Below are 14,373 nucleotides of genomic sequence, written 5' to 3' on the forward strand. Positions count from 1 at the left end.
ACATTTAGCTGAGTGAGCCACCCAGGCATCCCAATAGAGTCCCCACTCCTAAGCAGCTTCTTAATGAGTGGGAAAAGCAAACATGAACAACCAATTAAAGTATGGGAGAGAATGAAGTAACTGCTAGAGATCTAAGTAACAAGTGGAAGGAAGAATAGTGGAACTAACTAGGGAGACTCGTGAAACGAAATTGTGAAGCAATGTCTGGCAGGACAGGATCAAGTGCTCAGCAGAGGAGTTGAGGAAGTAAATCCATGAACTCAGAGAACTGAGATCCCTGGGAGGTTGGAGGGGTTCCTGAAGAAGAGTTCTTGGGGAAGAGGGTCTGCATAGTAAAACTTTGCATCTAAGTTACTTCTTATATAACCTGCTTCCCTAGTTCTAGCTGCTTAGCCCAGTGACAGCTTCCTCCTGGGTCTGGCCCTGAGTTCTTTCCTCCCTTCATTGCATGTCTTTTCCTCCCCTTATGATTAGAAACCCTCATTCTAGGGGTAGCTGGCTGGCCCAGCCAGAAGAGGATGTGACTTTTTTTTTTTTTTTTGAGGGTGTGACTCTTGATCTTAGGGTCATGAGTTTGAGCCCCACATTGAGTGTAGAAATTACTTAAGAATAACAATAATAAACTTTGAAAAAAACCTGTGCTAGGAATCTTCCGTTATTTTTGGCATCCAGTGACCATAGCAGGGCAGGGCCATAGTAAGGCTGGTCCATCACCAACCATCTCCCCATCATTCCTTAGAGTGAATTCCTAGCATCCCAGTCTATCCCACCACCTCCTCTGGCTCAGGAGCCTTGTGGCTGACCTGCCAGATTCTGCCTAGATCTGCAACCTCACACTTTAGGAGGCATTGTTTATTTCCAGGTACTCATTCCTTGGACCACTGACTGGATTGGGGAGAGAGCTTAATACCTTCCCCGTTACCTCTCTGTGTGCTGAACACTTTGCACTTAGCTGGAGAAGATGGGCCTCTTGGAGAATGGGGGTTCCTTTGAATCTTGTTGCAAGCATTTCCTTCCCCTCCTTTCAGAAGGAAATGACAAGCCCCTGTCCTATAGGGATGGAATCTACTCCCTTAAATCTAGGAAAGGGGATGGATCCTGAGACCAGAGTGTACCTATAGCATCATTTTGTCTGTTCTTGCTGGGATATCACATATTTGGATGGCGTCACATATTTTGGCCAAATGTATTGATAGTCCACTGCTACACTGCCAGCTCCCTTCTCATTACCACCTCTTCTACACGTGCTCCATAGGCAGGAGCTGTTACTATGGAAATACATTATTTTTAAAAACAGAAGCATCCCCAGGCTTGGGAAATCTCTCCAGAACAAACCCACACTAGCAAGGAGGTTAATAGGGTGTTCCTGAATCCTAGCTTCTAATGGAGGGGAGGTGGTGGCAGTGGAGGGGGCTTAATGTTCCACGTTCTATTCTGAGGCTCTACCAGGTTCAGGTTCTTTCTGGTCGGCATCTCCTTGGACCTCTGCCAGGGACCTCTATCTAGGAGGGATGCTCTGCACCGACTTAACCAAGGTCTAGCTTAGGCCAAGAAATGGGAACCAAGGAAGCTGTTGAACCCAGGGGTGTTGAGAGAAGGGGGCGACGTCCTTCTTAACCCCACACGCGTCCGAACTATAGAAATCTAAGCTGCGCAAGGGAAATCAGAGGCCGTATCTCAAGTGAGTGAAGCTACTCTAGCGGTGAGCTCTGGGGAAGGGGTGTACCCCGATTTCGGTACGGGGCGGTGTGGTCAAAGATCCCGCCTCTTTTCAACCCCGGAACCTCCTCCCGTCTGGGTCGTCCTCCCGCCCTCCCCGGAGCGCCGGAGCGCCGGAGCGCCGGAGCCCGGAGCTCGCCAAGCCCCGCCCAGCGCGGGTGCGGCTCCTTTAAGGGCGGGTGGGGGCGGGGCGCCGGCCGTGTTGTCAGTGTCAGCTTTGCGCACGCAGCCCTTCCGGAGCCGGTGCCGGTCCGCGAGCCCCCACGTCTCTGCAGACGAGTCCCCGCCCGGGTCCGGCAGGGCCGGCGCCGTGGGAGGAGTCGGGCGCTGGCCGGAGACTAGCCCGGGTCCGCCTGCCGGACCGACCGAGGCGGGACCGCGCGGAGAGGGACCCCGGCGTCGCGACCCCCCAGGACTCCTGTCCTCCATCTGTGGCACCCGTTAGTTCCGGACACTCAGCCCCGCGGAGCCCCCGAGCCCGCGCGCCCAGCCCCGGGGGAGCCCGCCCCCGCCCCGCGGCCCGCCCGGGCCATGCTCCCCCGGGGCAGCGGCTGAGCCCGGACCGGAGCCCGCGCGGAGCATGGATCCGGGCTGGGGACAGCAGGACGTGGGCTGGGCGGCCCTGCTGGTCCTCTTCGCCGCCTCGCTGCTCACGGTGTTTGGCTGGCTGCTCCAGTATGCCCGGGGCTTGTGGCTGGCGCGGGCCCGCGGGGGCCGGGGGCCGGGACCCGCCTTAGCCGCCGAGCCCGCGGGCTCCCTGCGGGAGCTGGGCGTGTGGCGCTCGCTGCTGCGGCTGCGGCCGAGTCGGGCCGGCGCCCCCGAGGAGCCAGGCGTCCGGGGCCTCCTCGCGTCGCTCTTCGCCTTCAAGTCTTTCCGAGAGAACTGGCAACGGGCTTGGGTGCGAGCGCTGAACGAGCAGGCCTGCAGGGACGGGGTGAGTTGGACAGGAGCACCTAAGTGGTCCTCTCACTCAGCCTTTCCTTCAGGGGAGGGAGGGAGGGACTGCTAATGCCTGGAGGGTCAGATGGGGGTGGGGATCAACTGGAGAACCCTATGCCTTCTCTTCCCCTCCGAGATTACGGAAAAGGGTGCAGGTGAGGCTGGAGGTTGTAGAAATCTAGCCAGGTCCCAAATCCTCTCTTCTGTGCTGGAGGTACTCTCTGGCTCCAAACCCAAGCACAAGTTGCTGTTCTCATAGCAACGCTAATCCCAGGGCCTGAGGGCACTTCCGTGTAGCTGGGTGCTGGTTGTGTTGGGGGAACAGGGATACAAGGGAAACAGGTGCACCTGCAGAAGGAATTTGCCTGGTCCTCATGCCACCATACCCAGTTAACATTTCACGCCCCAAATTCCTGGTCTGATTAGGCAGATAGATCCCCAAGCCCTTAGTAATTTCACTGATACAGACTAACACATCCTTCTTTTTGCTGACCTGCCACGTATATATTGAGGAAAAGGTGTTGAGGTGGAGAGCAGATCGACAGTCCATGCTCTTCTCAGTAGATGAGCCTGGAGCTGCCCCTTAAGGGTCAGTCAGAAACCAGCCCAGCCTACTTCCTCCCATTGCACCATGGGCATCTGGTCTCCCAGGAAGTAGGGCAGGAAGCGTGGTCATAAGACTGAGGTGGGGTGGGAGGTAGAGGCCTCCCTGTCATGGGGCCCTCTCCCATCCTGGCCCAGTAATCTGTCTTCACCCTCACTGTCTATCAGCCCCCTGCTCAGAGGGTTCAGCATCTCCAGCTCCCACTAGGGCTCTACTCTACTAGCTCCCCAGATGCCTGGAAGCAGAAGTGGCCACACAAGAAGTTGCTCAGTCTCCTCTGTCCAGCTAGGCAGCAGAAAGCCAGATGGCATCTGTTAATTTACATCTTGAACTCATCCCTCCACCCAGTTCTCCCTGTACCTTGTCCCTAGGTCAGGAGACTCCTCAGGGCAGCTGACTCAGCCGGACATTGGCCTCCCTTGCAGGGGGTGGGGAGTTTGGGGTTCCAAACCTCTATGTCCCCATCTTGCTGTGCCTGGCCTTCAAGCCAGCTACAGGAGCGGAGAAGTTGGGACTCCCTGTTCTGCCAGGAATATGAGCCCTGCGAATTTGTTTCTTCCCACCCCAATCCCAAGGAAGGGCTGTCAGCTCAGCTTTTGCCCCCTCCTCAATTCTTCTTCCCATTCTGCCCTCTGGATGGTGCTTTGGTAGGCTTTTTCCACTGCCTTGTAGGAATTAGGAAGCTCTTTCAAGACCTAAGCTAAGCAGCTTTCTGCTGCCTAATACCACCCTGCTATCTGCCCTGAGGATTTAGCTAGGCCCTGGACCCTTGAGCTCTCGGAGCTTGCTTTCTGTCCCAGTCCCTCTAGTAAAGTTTCCCAAGGCCATGCTGAGCTAGTCTTCAACCCCAACAGTATGGATAGGGTCATACCCTCGAGCCTCCGCATCCTCTTTATCTGGAGGAAGTCTCATTTCTTCAGCTCTTGTCTTGAATAAGTGGCCCTGCTGTCTTTACCCTTAGCTCAGCAGTGTTGCTCTCTTCCCGGTTATATGTACATAGCAACCAACACCTTTATTATTATTTTCCCTGTGCACACCTTTCTTTGAGGGTAGGTTGGAGGGATGAAAGGGAAGGTCGGGGCAGAAATCTAGGGTCTTCCGCTCAAGGTGAACTGGTTTTTGAGGTGGTCTAGCTCCCTCGTTCTCCCTAGCAACTGCAGGCACCAGAGAGGTGTGGTTCTAGGGGAACACTTCCTGTCCTAAAGCTCTGAGCCAAGGAGGGGCCAGAAGCCAGCCTGCAGCTGAGGCCTCTGCAGTGCCAGGGCACGGCCAGCAACTGAGCAGACCAGTCCTGTGGGGGGCAGCTCCAGAGACCTGATCCTGTGTCCACATTACTCCCTCAGAGTTCCATCCAAATCGCCTTTGAGGAGGTGCCCCAAGTCCCACCCAGAGCCAGCATTAGTCATGTGACCTGCGTAGACCAATCGGACCGCACCATGGTAAGGGTTTGATGGGCTGTCTTCTATGGGACCTGAGGAGGGGCCCGGATCCCAAGAGTTCCTTTTAGTCTAAGGGCTTTTAACCTGAAATCTCTGAATGCCTTAGGGATCCAAAGACTGGCTTCAGGAGGTCTGAGAGTCCCATTCAAGTTACATGTGAAATGTAGCCCATGTGTGTATGTCTGCCTTTTTCTGGAGAGAAGAGCCTTTGGCTTTTATTTAATTATTTTATGGGCTTGTGACCCCCAAGAAGTGAAGTCTGAGTAAAACCATGCGGGGAGGAGTCTTTATAGGGCAGAGGGAAACAGGGTTGAACCTCCTGCCTCCGTGCCTGACCCCCTCCTTGCCTCCATGCCTTGCCTGTCTCAGGTGCTGCATTGCCAGCTCTCTGCTGAGGAGGTGATGTTCCCAGTCTCTGTGACCCAGCAGTCCCCCGCTGCCGTCTCCATGGAGACCTACCACGTCACTCTGACACTGCCACCAACACAGGTGGAGGGGGATGTGGGAAACCGAGTTGGGCAGGGGGCGGTTTGGGGCGGTTGGAGACCTCAGCCTCTCAGTTTGCTTCCTCAGAATTGGGGAAGGAGGGTCCTGGGGAGTAGGGAGTCATTGGAGGCCTGAGGCAAGTCACCCCAGCCCTGTTGTCCCTCACCCCCAGCTGGAAGTCAGCTTGGAGGAAATCCCAGACCAGGGGCTGCTCGTGTCCTGGGCCTTTACGGATCGCCCAGATCTCAGCCTGACGGTGCTTCCCAAGCTGCAGGCCAGGGAGGTAAGGGGGCAGGGCTGGGAGGAAGAGGCAGGGCAGGGAGGCTGATGCAGAGCTGGGGGCCCCACCTCTGTGTTCTCCTCCTCCTCCTCGTGCAGAGAGGCGAGGAGCAAGTGGAGCTCTCCACTATTGAAGAATTGATCGAGGATGCAATTATCAGCACCCAGCCAGCCATGATGGTCAACCTCAGGGCTTGCTCAGCCCCCGGAGGCCTGGTAAGTAGGTCCTTGAAACAAATGGTTTGTATGCATCCTGTCACCAGTGTCCATGTTGGGATTCTTGTTCCCTTTACCTCCATCTGCTCTTAGGTACCCAGTGAGAAGCCACCCATGGTGCCCCAGGCACAGCCAGCCATCTCTAGACCCACCCGGTTATTCCTACGGCAGCTTCGAGCATCTCACCTGGGAAGTGAGTTGGAAGGTGAGAGCTAGAAGCAGCTGGGGGAATGCCAAGGCTCTGGGTGGAGGTGCTCCCTGCCCTCTGCCAAGGGTGTGGCTTTGTTATTCCTCAGTGGCTTCCCATCTTTGATTCTGAGCATCTTCTAATTTCTGGTTCTTCCTAGGCACTGGGGAACTATGCTGTGTAGCTGAGCTCGACAACCCGGTGCAACAGAAGTGGACCAAACCCATGAGCGCCGGTCCCGAGGTGGAGTGGACTGAGGACCTGGCACTGTAAGGAGTGATTCCTCCACCTCCACCCCTGCTCCCATGGGGTGGAAGGGTTTTGCTGAAGATCAAACCCTTCCAGCATAGTCCTGGCATGAATCAGCTCTGCTTTCAGTAAACTTCTGTATGAGCCCTGTTGTATGCCAGGCCCTGGTCTAGGTCCTAGGGATATAAATAAACATGACCAAGATGCACCCTCACCTCTGAGGCTCCAATCAAGATTTACACAAAGTGCCGTGGTGGGGGGAGATGAATTCCCATGGAGAAATAAAGATCAGCGTAGGCTTCATGGAGGAGGTGGCATTTAAACCACACCTTACAGCAAGAATAGGATTTCAATAGGGTATGACAGAAAAGCATTTTTGGCAGAGGAAACAGCTTGAGCAAAGGGAAGGGGGTAGTTTGACATAGAGAGAGAGAGAGACAGGGAGGGCAAGTGGGCCAGGAGGATCTGAGCACCAGGCATACTGAGCAGAGCCCTGTCCTGTACTCTGGGGAAAAGAGTATTGGTTTGTTTTTAAGTTTTATTTATTTAAGTAATCTCCACACCCAACGTGGGGCTCCCATTCATGACCCTGACATCAGGAGTCACATGTTTTTCCAATGGAGCCGGCCAGGTGCCCCAGGAAGAGTATTTGGAGGGCAAGAGTTAATCTGATTGGAGCCCTTGTTCCATCTTGTTTATGTACGTCTCCCTTTGCCTCTGGCCTGTGATGAGTTTGAGGGTAGATTTCATTTGCTGACCCCCACCCCACCCCACCTCCTCTTGGCCACAGGGATCTGGGCCCCCAGAGCCGGGAGCTGACCCTCAAAGTGCTGAGGAGCAGCAGCTGTGGAGACGGTGAGTAGGGGGCAGGAAGGAGCTCCTCTGGCTGGCTTCTAAGTGGGGGTCTGGTCAAGGGCCCAGCTCACAGTGCTCCTCCTTTCCCCAGCTGAACTCTTGGGCCAGGTCACACTGCCTGTGGGCTCCCCTTCCAGACTACTGTCCCGGAGACAGGTATGCCCACTCACCCCTGGGCCGGGGAAAGCCCTGGGACTGGTGGCCACCATGGCAGTAGAGGTAAGAAGCCGAACTTGGGGGCAGATGGGAGGACACAGGGGTTAGGGCTGTCTCTGAGGCGCTGCCTCTTTGCTCTTCCACCCCTCGGCAGCTTCAGTATGAGGAGGGCTCCCCCCGGAACCTGGGTACTCCGACTCCCTCCACTCCACGACCCAGCATCACGCCCACCAAGAAGATCGAGCTAGACCGGACCATCATGCCTGATGGCACCATTGTGACCACAGTCACCACTGTCCAGTCCCGGCCTCGTGTCGAAGGGAAACTAGGTAAAGAAAAAGGAGCCCGGTTGGAGCCAGGGGCCCCTGGCTGCAGACCCATGTGGGACAGGGAAGGGCAAGGGAAGCCCTGATTCCAGCTCCTCCTGTGTTCCAGCCACATCTTCCTCATCATCTTTGTCTCTCAGACTTCCCCTTACATCCCTCCTTTTCTTCCACTCCCTCTCCCACTTCCATCCTGGCTTTGCCAGGCCCTCCTGCAGGACTCTTGCTCTTCCACCTCCCCTGCTTCCTCGCTGTCTTTTCACAGGTCTCCTGCCATCCTCCCCCCCACAGCCCTCAACTGCCTACTTGTCCCCCGCCCCAACCTTCTAGCACCCTTGGGATCCAGCAACAAATCCAGTGGCCTCTGTGGTACTTCTCCTACTCCCAGGACCCCTCCATGACATTTCTCCCACCTCTGGGGGTCCCACAAGGTTCCCCCTGCCCCCAGGGGACCCCTAGGTCATCTCTGTGTACTCAGCATTTTCATGGCATCTCCCCACACCTTTGGTGCCCCCCCCTCCGCCCCCAGCACTTTCCCATACTCCCTTGGTTCCTGTGGTGTCTTTTTGCCCCCATGGAATCTTATTAATCACCCCTGCCCTCTGAGTCAGCCAAAGCCTTCATCTCCATAAAGACAGTAGGGGGTGGGGGCCACTTTAAGGCACCTCCCAGCTCACTGACCCTCCCCCACCCACCAGACTCCCCCTCCCGATCCCCGTCCAAGGTGGAGGTGACCGAGAAGACAACGACTGTGCTGAGTGAGAGCAGTGGCCCCAGCAGTGCCTCCCACAGCAGCAGCCGTGAGTGGGGGATTGTGAGGTTTGAGTGTCAGCAGGGACGGGGGGGCCCCAGAGCCAAAAAGCCATTTTGCGTGGGACACAGAAGCCAGGGAGGAGTCAGGTTATCCATCCTCTATACCCCCAGCAGGGGAGAGCCACCTTTCCAACGGTTTGGACCCTGTAGCGGAGACAGCGATTCGCCAGCTCACAGAGCCCAGCGGGCGGGCAGCCAAAAAGACACCCACCAAGCGTAGCACTCTTATCATCTCTGGCGTTTCCAAGGTAACATGGCTCTGAGGAGAGGAGCTGGGATAGGGAGAAAGCCCTGATGGGTCACTCCTGCCCATTAAAATGTGTCCCTCCTGCCAGGTGCCCATTGCTCAGGACGAGCTGGCACTATCTCTGGGCTATGCGGCATCCCTGGAGGCCTCAATGCAGGACGATGCAGGAGCCAGTGGAGGTCCCTCCTCCCCGCCCTCAGACCCACCAGCCATGTCCCCAGGACCCCTCGATGCCCTCTCCAGCCCCACCAGCGTCCAGGAAGCAGATGAGACAACACGTTCGGACATTTCTGAGAGGCCATCTGTGGATGATGTTGAGTCAGAAACAGGGTCTACTGGTGCGCTGGAGACCCGCAGCCTCAAGGATCACAAAGGTGGGGAAGATATTGGCAGCCCACCCCCTTCTTTTATAACCAGTATCAGGACCTGGGTCCTACTAGACACTTAGGGGAATGGGATTCTCAACCCAATTCACCTTCTTCCTCCGCTAAGGGATCCCAGAGTTCCCAGCCTGTTTCAGCCAAGCCAGAGTGGAGCAGGGGAACTTACTGCCTAAGGTCCTGGCCTGGATCTGACAGGCACCAGTGGCAGGAAGGGATGCCAAAGTATTTCCCTTTACCTCCATTTTTCTTCCTCCTTGGGTCTAAGCACATATCTTCTTTCCTCTCTTCCTCTCCTTTTTTTTTTTCTTTCCCTTTTTCAATTCTGCACTCTTACCTATGAGTAGAAATCCTACCTTGGGTTGACTCTAGGAGTGTCCTCTTTTTTTCTTTTCTTTTTTTAAGATTTTATTTATTTATTCATGGGAGACACAGAGGGAGAGGCAGAGACAGAGGTAGAGGGAGAAGGAGGCTCCCTGTGCAGAGCCTGATGAGGAACTCGATTCCAGGACCCCGGGATCACGACCTGAGCTGAAGGCAGACACTCAACTGCTGAGCTACACAGGTGTCCCTAGGAGTGTCTTTTTGGCAGTGACACGTCTGGCCCATGGGTAGTTGTGTTGCTTTTCTAACCTCTAAGGATGAGGGGCTTGCCTCTGCACATCTTTATCCCTCTGCCCGTGACTCTATCAACCACAAACGTATTGAACTGTGACCTAAGCCTGCTTCACTTCTTGGGATAATGAGATTCCTAAGTCCAAAGCCTGTTATGTCTGCATTTTTCTCATTATATTGGTCCTGCATTTACCTCCTTGAACTTTTCCAGCTGCACTGCTTCCTGCTCACATGCTGGCATCTGATCAACGAGTCAGTGCCCATCCACCTCGTCCTTACATGATTTTATGGGCTTTTAAGAATACCCTCAGCTCAGCCTTTGTCTTTCTGTAGAAAAGAGGCCCCGTGGTCAGCCTGGCCTCGCAGAGTAGCCACCCCATGACTTGATCCTCAGCAGCAGTAGTCAGGAGTGCACCCAGAATCCCATGAGCACCGCCATTTTTTCCTCAGGAAAGATAAAAGGCATGTGTTGCCTCTCCACTCTTTCCTAAGGAAGCCTGGCTTTTAGGCAAAGGAACTGGTTCTGTTTTGTATCTTACAACCCCTCCACGCTTGGTCCTTCCTCTGCTCCCCACCTCACCCCACCCCTGCCATGCCCCTGTCTCTGCCTCAGCCTCCCCTCTCCCCCCACAGTGAGCTTCCTGCGCAGTGGCACTAAACTTATCTTCCGCCGGAGGCCTCGACAGAAGGAAGCTGGTCTGAGCCAATCACACGATGACCTCTCCAACACGACGGCCACACCCAGTGTCCGAAAGAAGGCTGGCAGCTTTTCCCGCCGCCTTATCAAGCGCTTTTCCTTCAAATCCAAACCCAAGGCCAATGGCAATCCCAGTCCCCAGCTCTGAGGGCCCTTTTCACCTCCTGAGCTAGGAGAGGGCAGGAGTCCTCTCTGATCACCCCCATTCCTCTTCCATTCCCCTTCCTGGATTCCCAACAGCCCGGGCCAGGGAAGCCCTCTGGGTTCCAGGAAGCCCTGTTCACCCTGGGCTGTGGGGCCAGTTGGAAGGGTACTTGCAACGGGAAGCATGAGAGAGGTGGGCACCCGTTGCTGAAGACACGGTAGAGGGAGTGGATGCCTGGGAGTAAGAGGAGGGCTCTGTCCTAGCACGTGTGGGCATTCCTCAGAACCTACTGCCTGCTGTTGACCTTGGCCCCTCAGAGGAGTCCCAGGGTGCTCAGCTCCTCAAGCTGGTCCTTCCTCCCCTATTTATTCTCTTTTCTATTTATATGTGTGGTCCGGGACCCTCAGTGAACAGATGAGAGAGGGCATCCCTCCCAGGTGACCCTTCTTTCCTGTCCCAGGAGGGTAGGCAATTAATTCCCTTTGGGACAGGACTCCCATGTCTCCCTCAGGTCCCCACTCCGACCAGCACCAGTGTCTGCCTCTGGGGACATTGGCAGCTCACAGAAAGCCGGGCCGGTGCCCCGGATGGGGGGCAGGTACTCCCCACCTCCCTGCCTCCCCTCCTGCTCCTCATCCCTCCCTCCTGTTTATTACTGTTTTTGTACTTGATGCCTTCTCCGTGAGCAGTGGCTCTGATGGAAGGAGGGAGCCAGGAGCTGGGTGGAAGCCTTCCCCGGAGACATGGCTTCAGGGGCTTTATTAAAGACTGTGATGATGATGATGATGAGGATGAAGCAAGAGTAGGGCTACACCTCTGTGTGTTGGGAGATGATGATGTCCATTGCTGTGTGATGGCTTGGAATTTAATTTATTAAATTAAAGTCAAATTGGAGTTTATAAACTGGACAACTGGTTATCCTTTGAAAGGTGAGTGAGAAGCAGGACTGTGCTATTGGTGGGGTGGGAAGATCAGAGATGGGCTCAGGTAGCAAGGTGGGTAGATGACACACATTGGGTCTGCTAAGAAGCTCCTGTAGGGAAGAAGAGACATTAGAGAGAAGATGGAAGATTGAGTCTTTGGAGGGTGAAGTTGTAGCAAAAAAAAAGTCAGAAAAAAAAATCAACTAGTACAGGCATTTTTATTCCTTTCTTGAATAGGCTGCTCCTTCCAGGATATAATAGAATCCAACAGGAAGCATGGACTCTCGATCTAGATAACCTAGATTTGAGTCTCAACTCCTCTAATTACCGTAATTACACTCCTCCTGTGTGACCTCAGGCAAGTTATGTTACCACAGAATGCCTCTGTTTTTTCATCTGTAAAACGGGAGCTGGGATAGTAGCTATGACTTGGCTGTGGCTAAATCCATAAATAAGCATTAAGTGTAAATTGTAAGCGTAAAGTGCTTACAATTCTGCTGGCATGTGGTCAGTGCTGAATAAGTGCTGTTACCTCAGAAGAAACAGATTGGGAGGGGGAAATCTTATAAGGGTTTCATCATCCTGAAAAGTCTTTCATTCCTAAATGTAGGCAAGTTTCAGGGAGTTATGGGTACTAGGAAAATCTACACCCTCGGTTCCTGTTCTCTGAGACCTTGCTCAGGACTTGGACGAGGTAAGCTGCTGCAAGGTGTCAAATTAAATTCTGTCCCCCTGAGCCGGGGACAGAAAGCCTGAGTGTGCCCCAGACACACCAAGTGACCTTGAATAGATGACTTCTCCTTTCTGGACCTCTACTTCCTCATCCCTAAAATAAATAGTGGCCTTGATTATCATTCAGATCACCTCAGGCCTCGCCATTTTGACTGACTTACATCACACGTGGTTTAGGACACATGCCTTTGGGTAGGCAGCATGGAACTGTCGATATTTCCCATGCCCTGTCCATACTAGTCACCAAATACAGGATATTTAGCGAGAGTGACAAAATATGGATATTTGGTTAATTTGTATATAGTGATAGATCCAACTCTAGGTCATGAAAACTCAAGAGATTTACCAAGATATTTCCTCTGATCTAAGAAGTGCAACTCTTAATGGCTCACAGAGAGCAGCTTATTTACCAAGATGCCAAGATAGCCAAACACACTGATCTTGAAATTTTACAAGAAAATTGTGTGATGGGAGGGCAAGTATTCAGATTCCCACTGGATCTGCAGATTGAGTAGATGGTAACTGGAAGCTGTGTTCAGCTTCAAGTGCTGCGCTGCCCAGAGCTCAGTGGAGCAACATATTTTATGGTAAAGAACCTGATCATATTTCAAAAAGTTTTTAAAATTAACCTAAAAGAAATACAAAACATTATTTGGTCAACTTGATCCATTTTACACTTAGAGAAGAGAGCCACAGCCTTTGATGAGTATGAATTATGCTTTAAATTTTTGTGGCAGCTTTTAAAGAACAAATCTCAGGATGTGTCTGAATTATCCAACCCAAATTATAGCTTGTTTTCAAGAGAGGCAGATTGAGATGGAAGTTAATGCTAGACAGCAAGACATGGTCTTGGATTTTGGAGACATGTGGATCCCAGAGCTATCCTGAAATTTTTGCGCTGTAAAAATTGAGTCAACGTAGCTCTGTGGATGAACTTTTTCTTCATGCAATTGCTAAACTAAAGCTAAGAACCATCTTCAGTGGTGGAACTCTGAATTAAAAGGTTTGCATTTTGTATATTACTATAACAATGTGCTTTTGAAGGAATGACGATATATTTTTGTTACTTCTGAATTATATTTTAAGAACCCTCTTTTAAAAGAGGAACGCTATAACTCACTATCAGTAACCAAGTTTATGCACAAATTTCTGATTTTACTGTTATTTTTAATAGCATCTTTTATTCATATTGAACATTTCGTGTTTTCCGATTATGAGTCATACAGGCTTATTTTTAGGTTAGAAAAAAATGCAACAAAATAAATCTCAACCCCAAAGAACTTTACTAAAGTACATTATTGAACAAATATGTCTTGAACCCTTCATGTTTCAGCCCCTAGGCTAAGTAATAGAGTCATGAAGGTGAAGAACATATACAATTCCTGCTCTCCCTTACTGGAAGACTTCTTGGGGGAAAAAAAAAAGCATCTTCACTGAGACCAGAAGACTGAGTAGGAGTCAGTCAAAAACATGTCAGAGGGAGGGAAGGGGGAGATGGCACCAGGCAGAGAGGAAACAGCAAGAACAAGGCAGGAAAGATAAAAAGCGGCTTGGTGTGGTGCAGAATCTGAAAGAACCTCGGGGCTGGGGGCACCTGGGTGGTTTAGTGATCGAGTATCTGCCTTCAGTTCAGGTCGCGATTTGGGGTCCTGGGATGGAGCCCCCCATCCGGTCCCCCGCAGGGATCTCATTTATTCAGGAGAGGCGTCTCCCTCTGCCTCTTATGAATAAATACATAAAATCTTAAATAAAAAAGAAAGAAAGAAAGAAAAACTCGGGGCTGGAGAGCTGAAAGTGAGGGCAAGTAGTGAAGTATGCAGGACTCAGATGCCAAGGGTTTTGGCCTTGAGGCCGCAGAATGCCTTGAAGTGTTTAAAGCCGGGTGGTGGTTTAATCGGATCTCCCTGGAGATAATGGCTTGGAGGGAAGCAGGAGTGCACGCAATGGAACCAGACAGCGTAGAGCGCGGGCTGGACGTCCTGAGAAGACTTACGAGGGGGCGGCGAAGGATAGGGGTGTGTGTGTGTGTGTGTGTGTGTGTGTGTGTGTGAATTTGAGAGCTCCTGTGTCTAGGGGTAAAACCCACAGGCGGAGGATCGTAGGTAGCGGATGAGGGAGGAATCGATCAGGGAGGACCAATGGGTTTGTTACTTGAAGGCGTGGATGGGTAACGTGGTTGCTCCCCGAGCCCGGGAAGAGGAGAGGTGTGTGGGGGGCAGAGAAGACGGCCTGGGAAAACCGATATTGAAGAGATCAGAGTAAGAGGGTGAAGGATGGAGGAAGGACTCCAAGGTGGGTCGGGAGGGGCGGACAGCCCAGCGCATGCAGCATCGCGCGCCGCCGCCCCCGCCTCCTCCCTGCGCTCACGC

The 14,373-nt window shown here is 52.9% G+C and overlaps 1 protein-coding gene across 2 annotated transcripts; it reads left to right on the forward strand.

Moving 5' to 3' along the window:
- The first annotated feature begins 1,903 nt into the window (after positions 1-1,903).
- C2CD2L (C2CD2 like) lies at positions 1,904-11,268 on the forward strand. Of its 2 annotated transcripts, none has more exons than XM_055304784.1 (14): positions 1,904-2,653; positions 4,606-4,701; positions 5,071-5,190; positions 5,360-5,470; positions 5,566-5,682; positions 5,776-5,887; positions 6,030-6,138; positions 6,909-6,973; positions 7,065-7,192; positions 7,284-7,458; positions 8,151-8,252; positions 8,377-8,513; positions 8,601-8,886; positions 10,141-11,268. In XM_055304784.1, exons 1-14 carry the CDS (start codon positions 2,300-2,302, stop codon positions 10,350-10,352), a joined length of 2,124 nt encoding a protein of 707 aa, XP_055160759.1. In that variant the 5' UTR covers positions 1,904-2,299; the 3' UTR covers positions 10,353-11,268. The 2 variants fall into 2 exon arrangements, with proteins under 2 accessions (XP_055160759.1, XP_055160760.1); XM_055304785.1 differs by having other exon boundaries at positions 1,949-2,653; positions 8,380-8,513.
- The last annotated feature ends 3,105 nt before the right edge of the window (positions 11,269-14,373 follow it).

Source organism: Nyctereutes procyonoides, unplaced genomic scaffold (assembly GCF_905146905.1).
Source record: "Nyctereutes procyonoides isolate TBG_1078 unplaced genomic scaffold, NYPRO_anot_genome, whole genome shotgun sequence".
NCBI classification, from domain to species: Eukaryota; Metazoa; Chordata; class Mammalia; order Carnivora; family Canidae; genus Nyctereutes; species Nyctereutes procyonoides.

Coding starts and splice junctions, on each gene's coding strand:
- C2CD2L (XM_055304784.1), top strand. CDS start 2,300: ATGGATCCGGGCTGGGGACAGCAGGACGTGGGCTGGGCGGCCCTGCTG. Junction 5,471..5,565: donor CCAAGCTGCAGGCCAGGGAG/GTAAGGGGGCAG, acceptor CTCCTCGTGCAG/AGAGGCGAGGAGCAAGTGGA. Junction 5,683..5,775: donor GCTCAGCCCCCGGAGGCCTG/GTAAGTAGGTCC, acceptor ATCTGCTCTTAG/GTACCCAGTGAGAAGCCACC.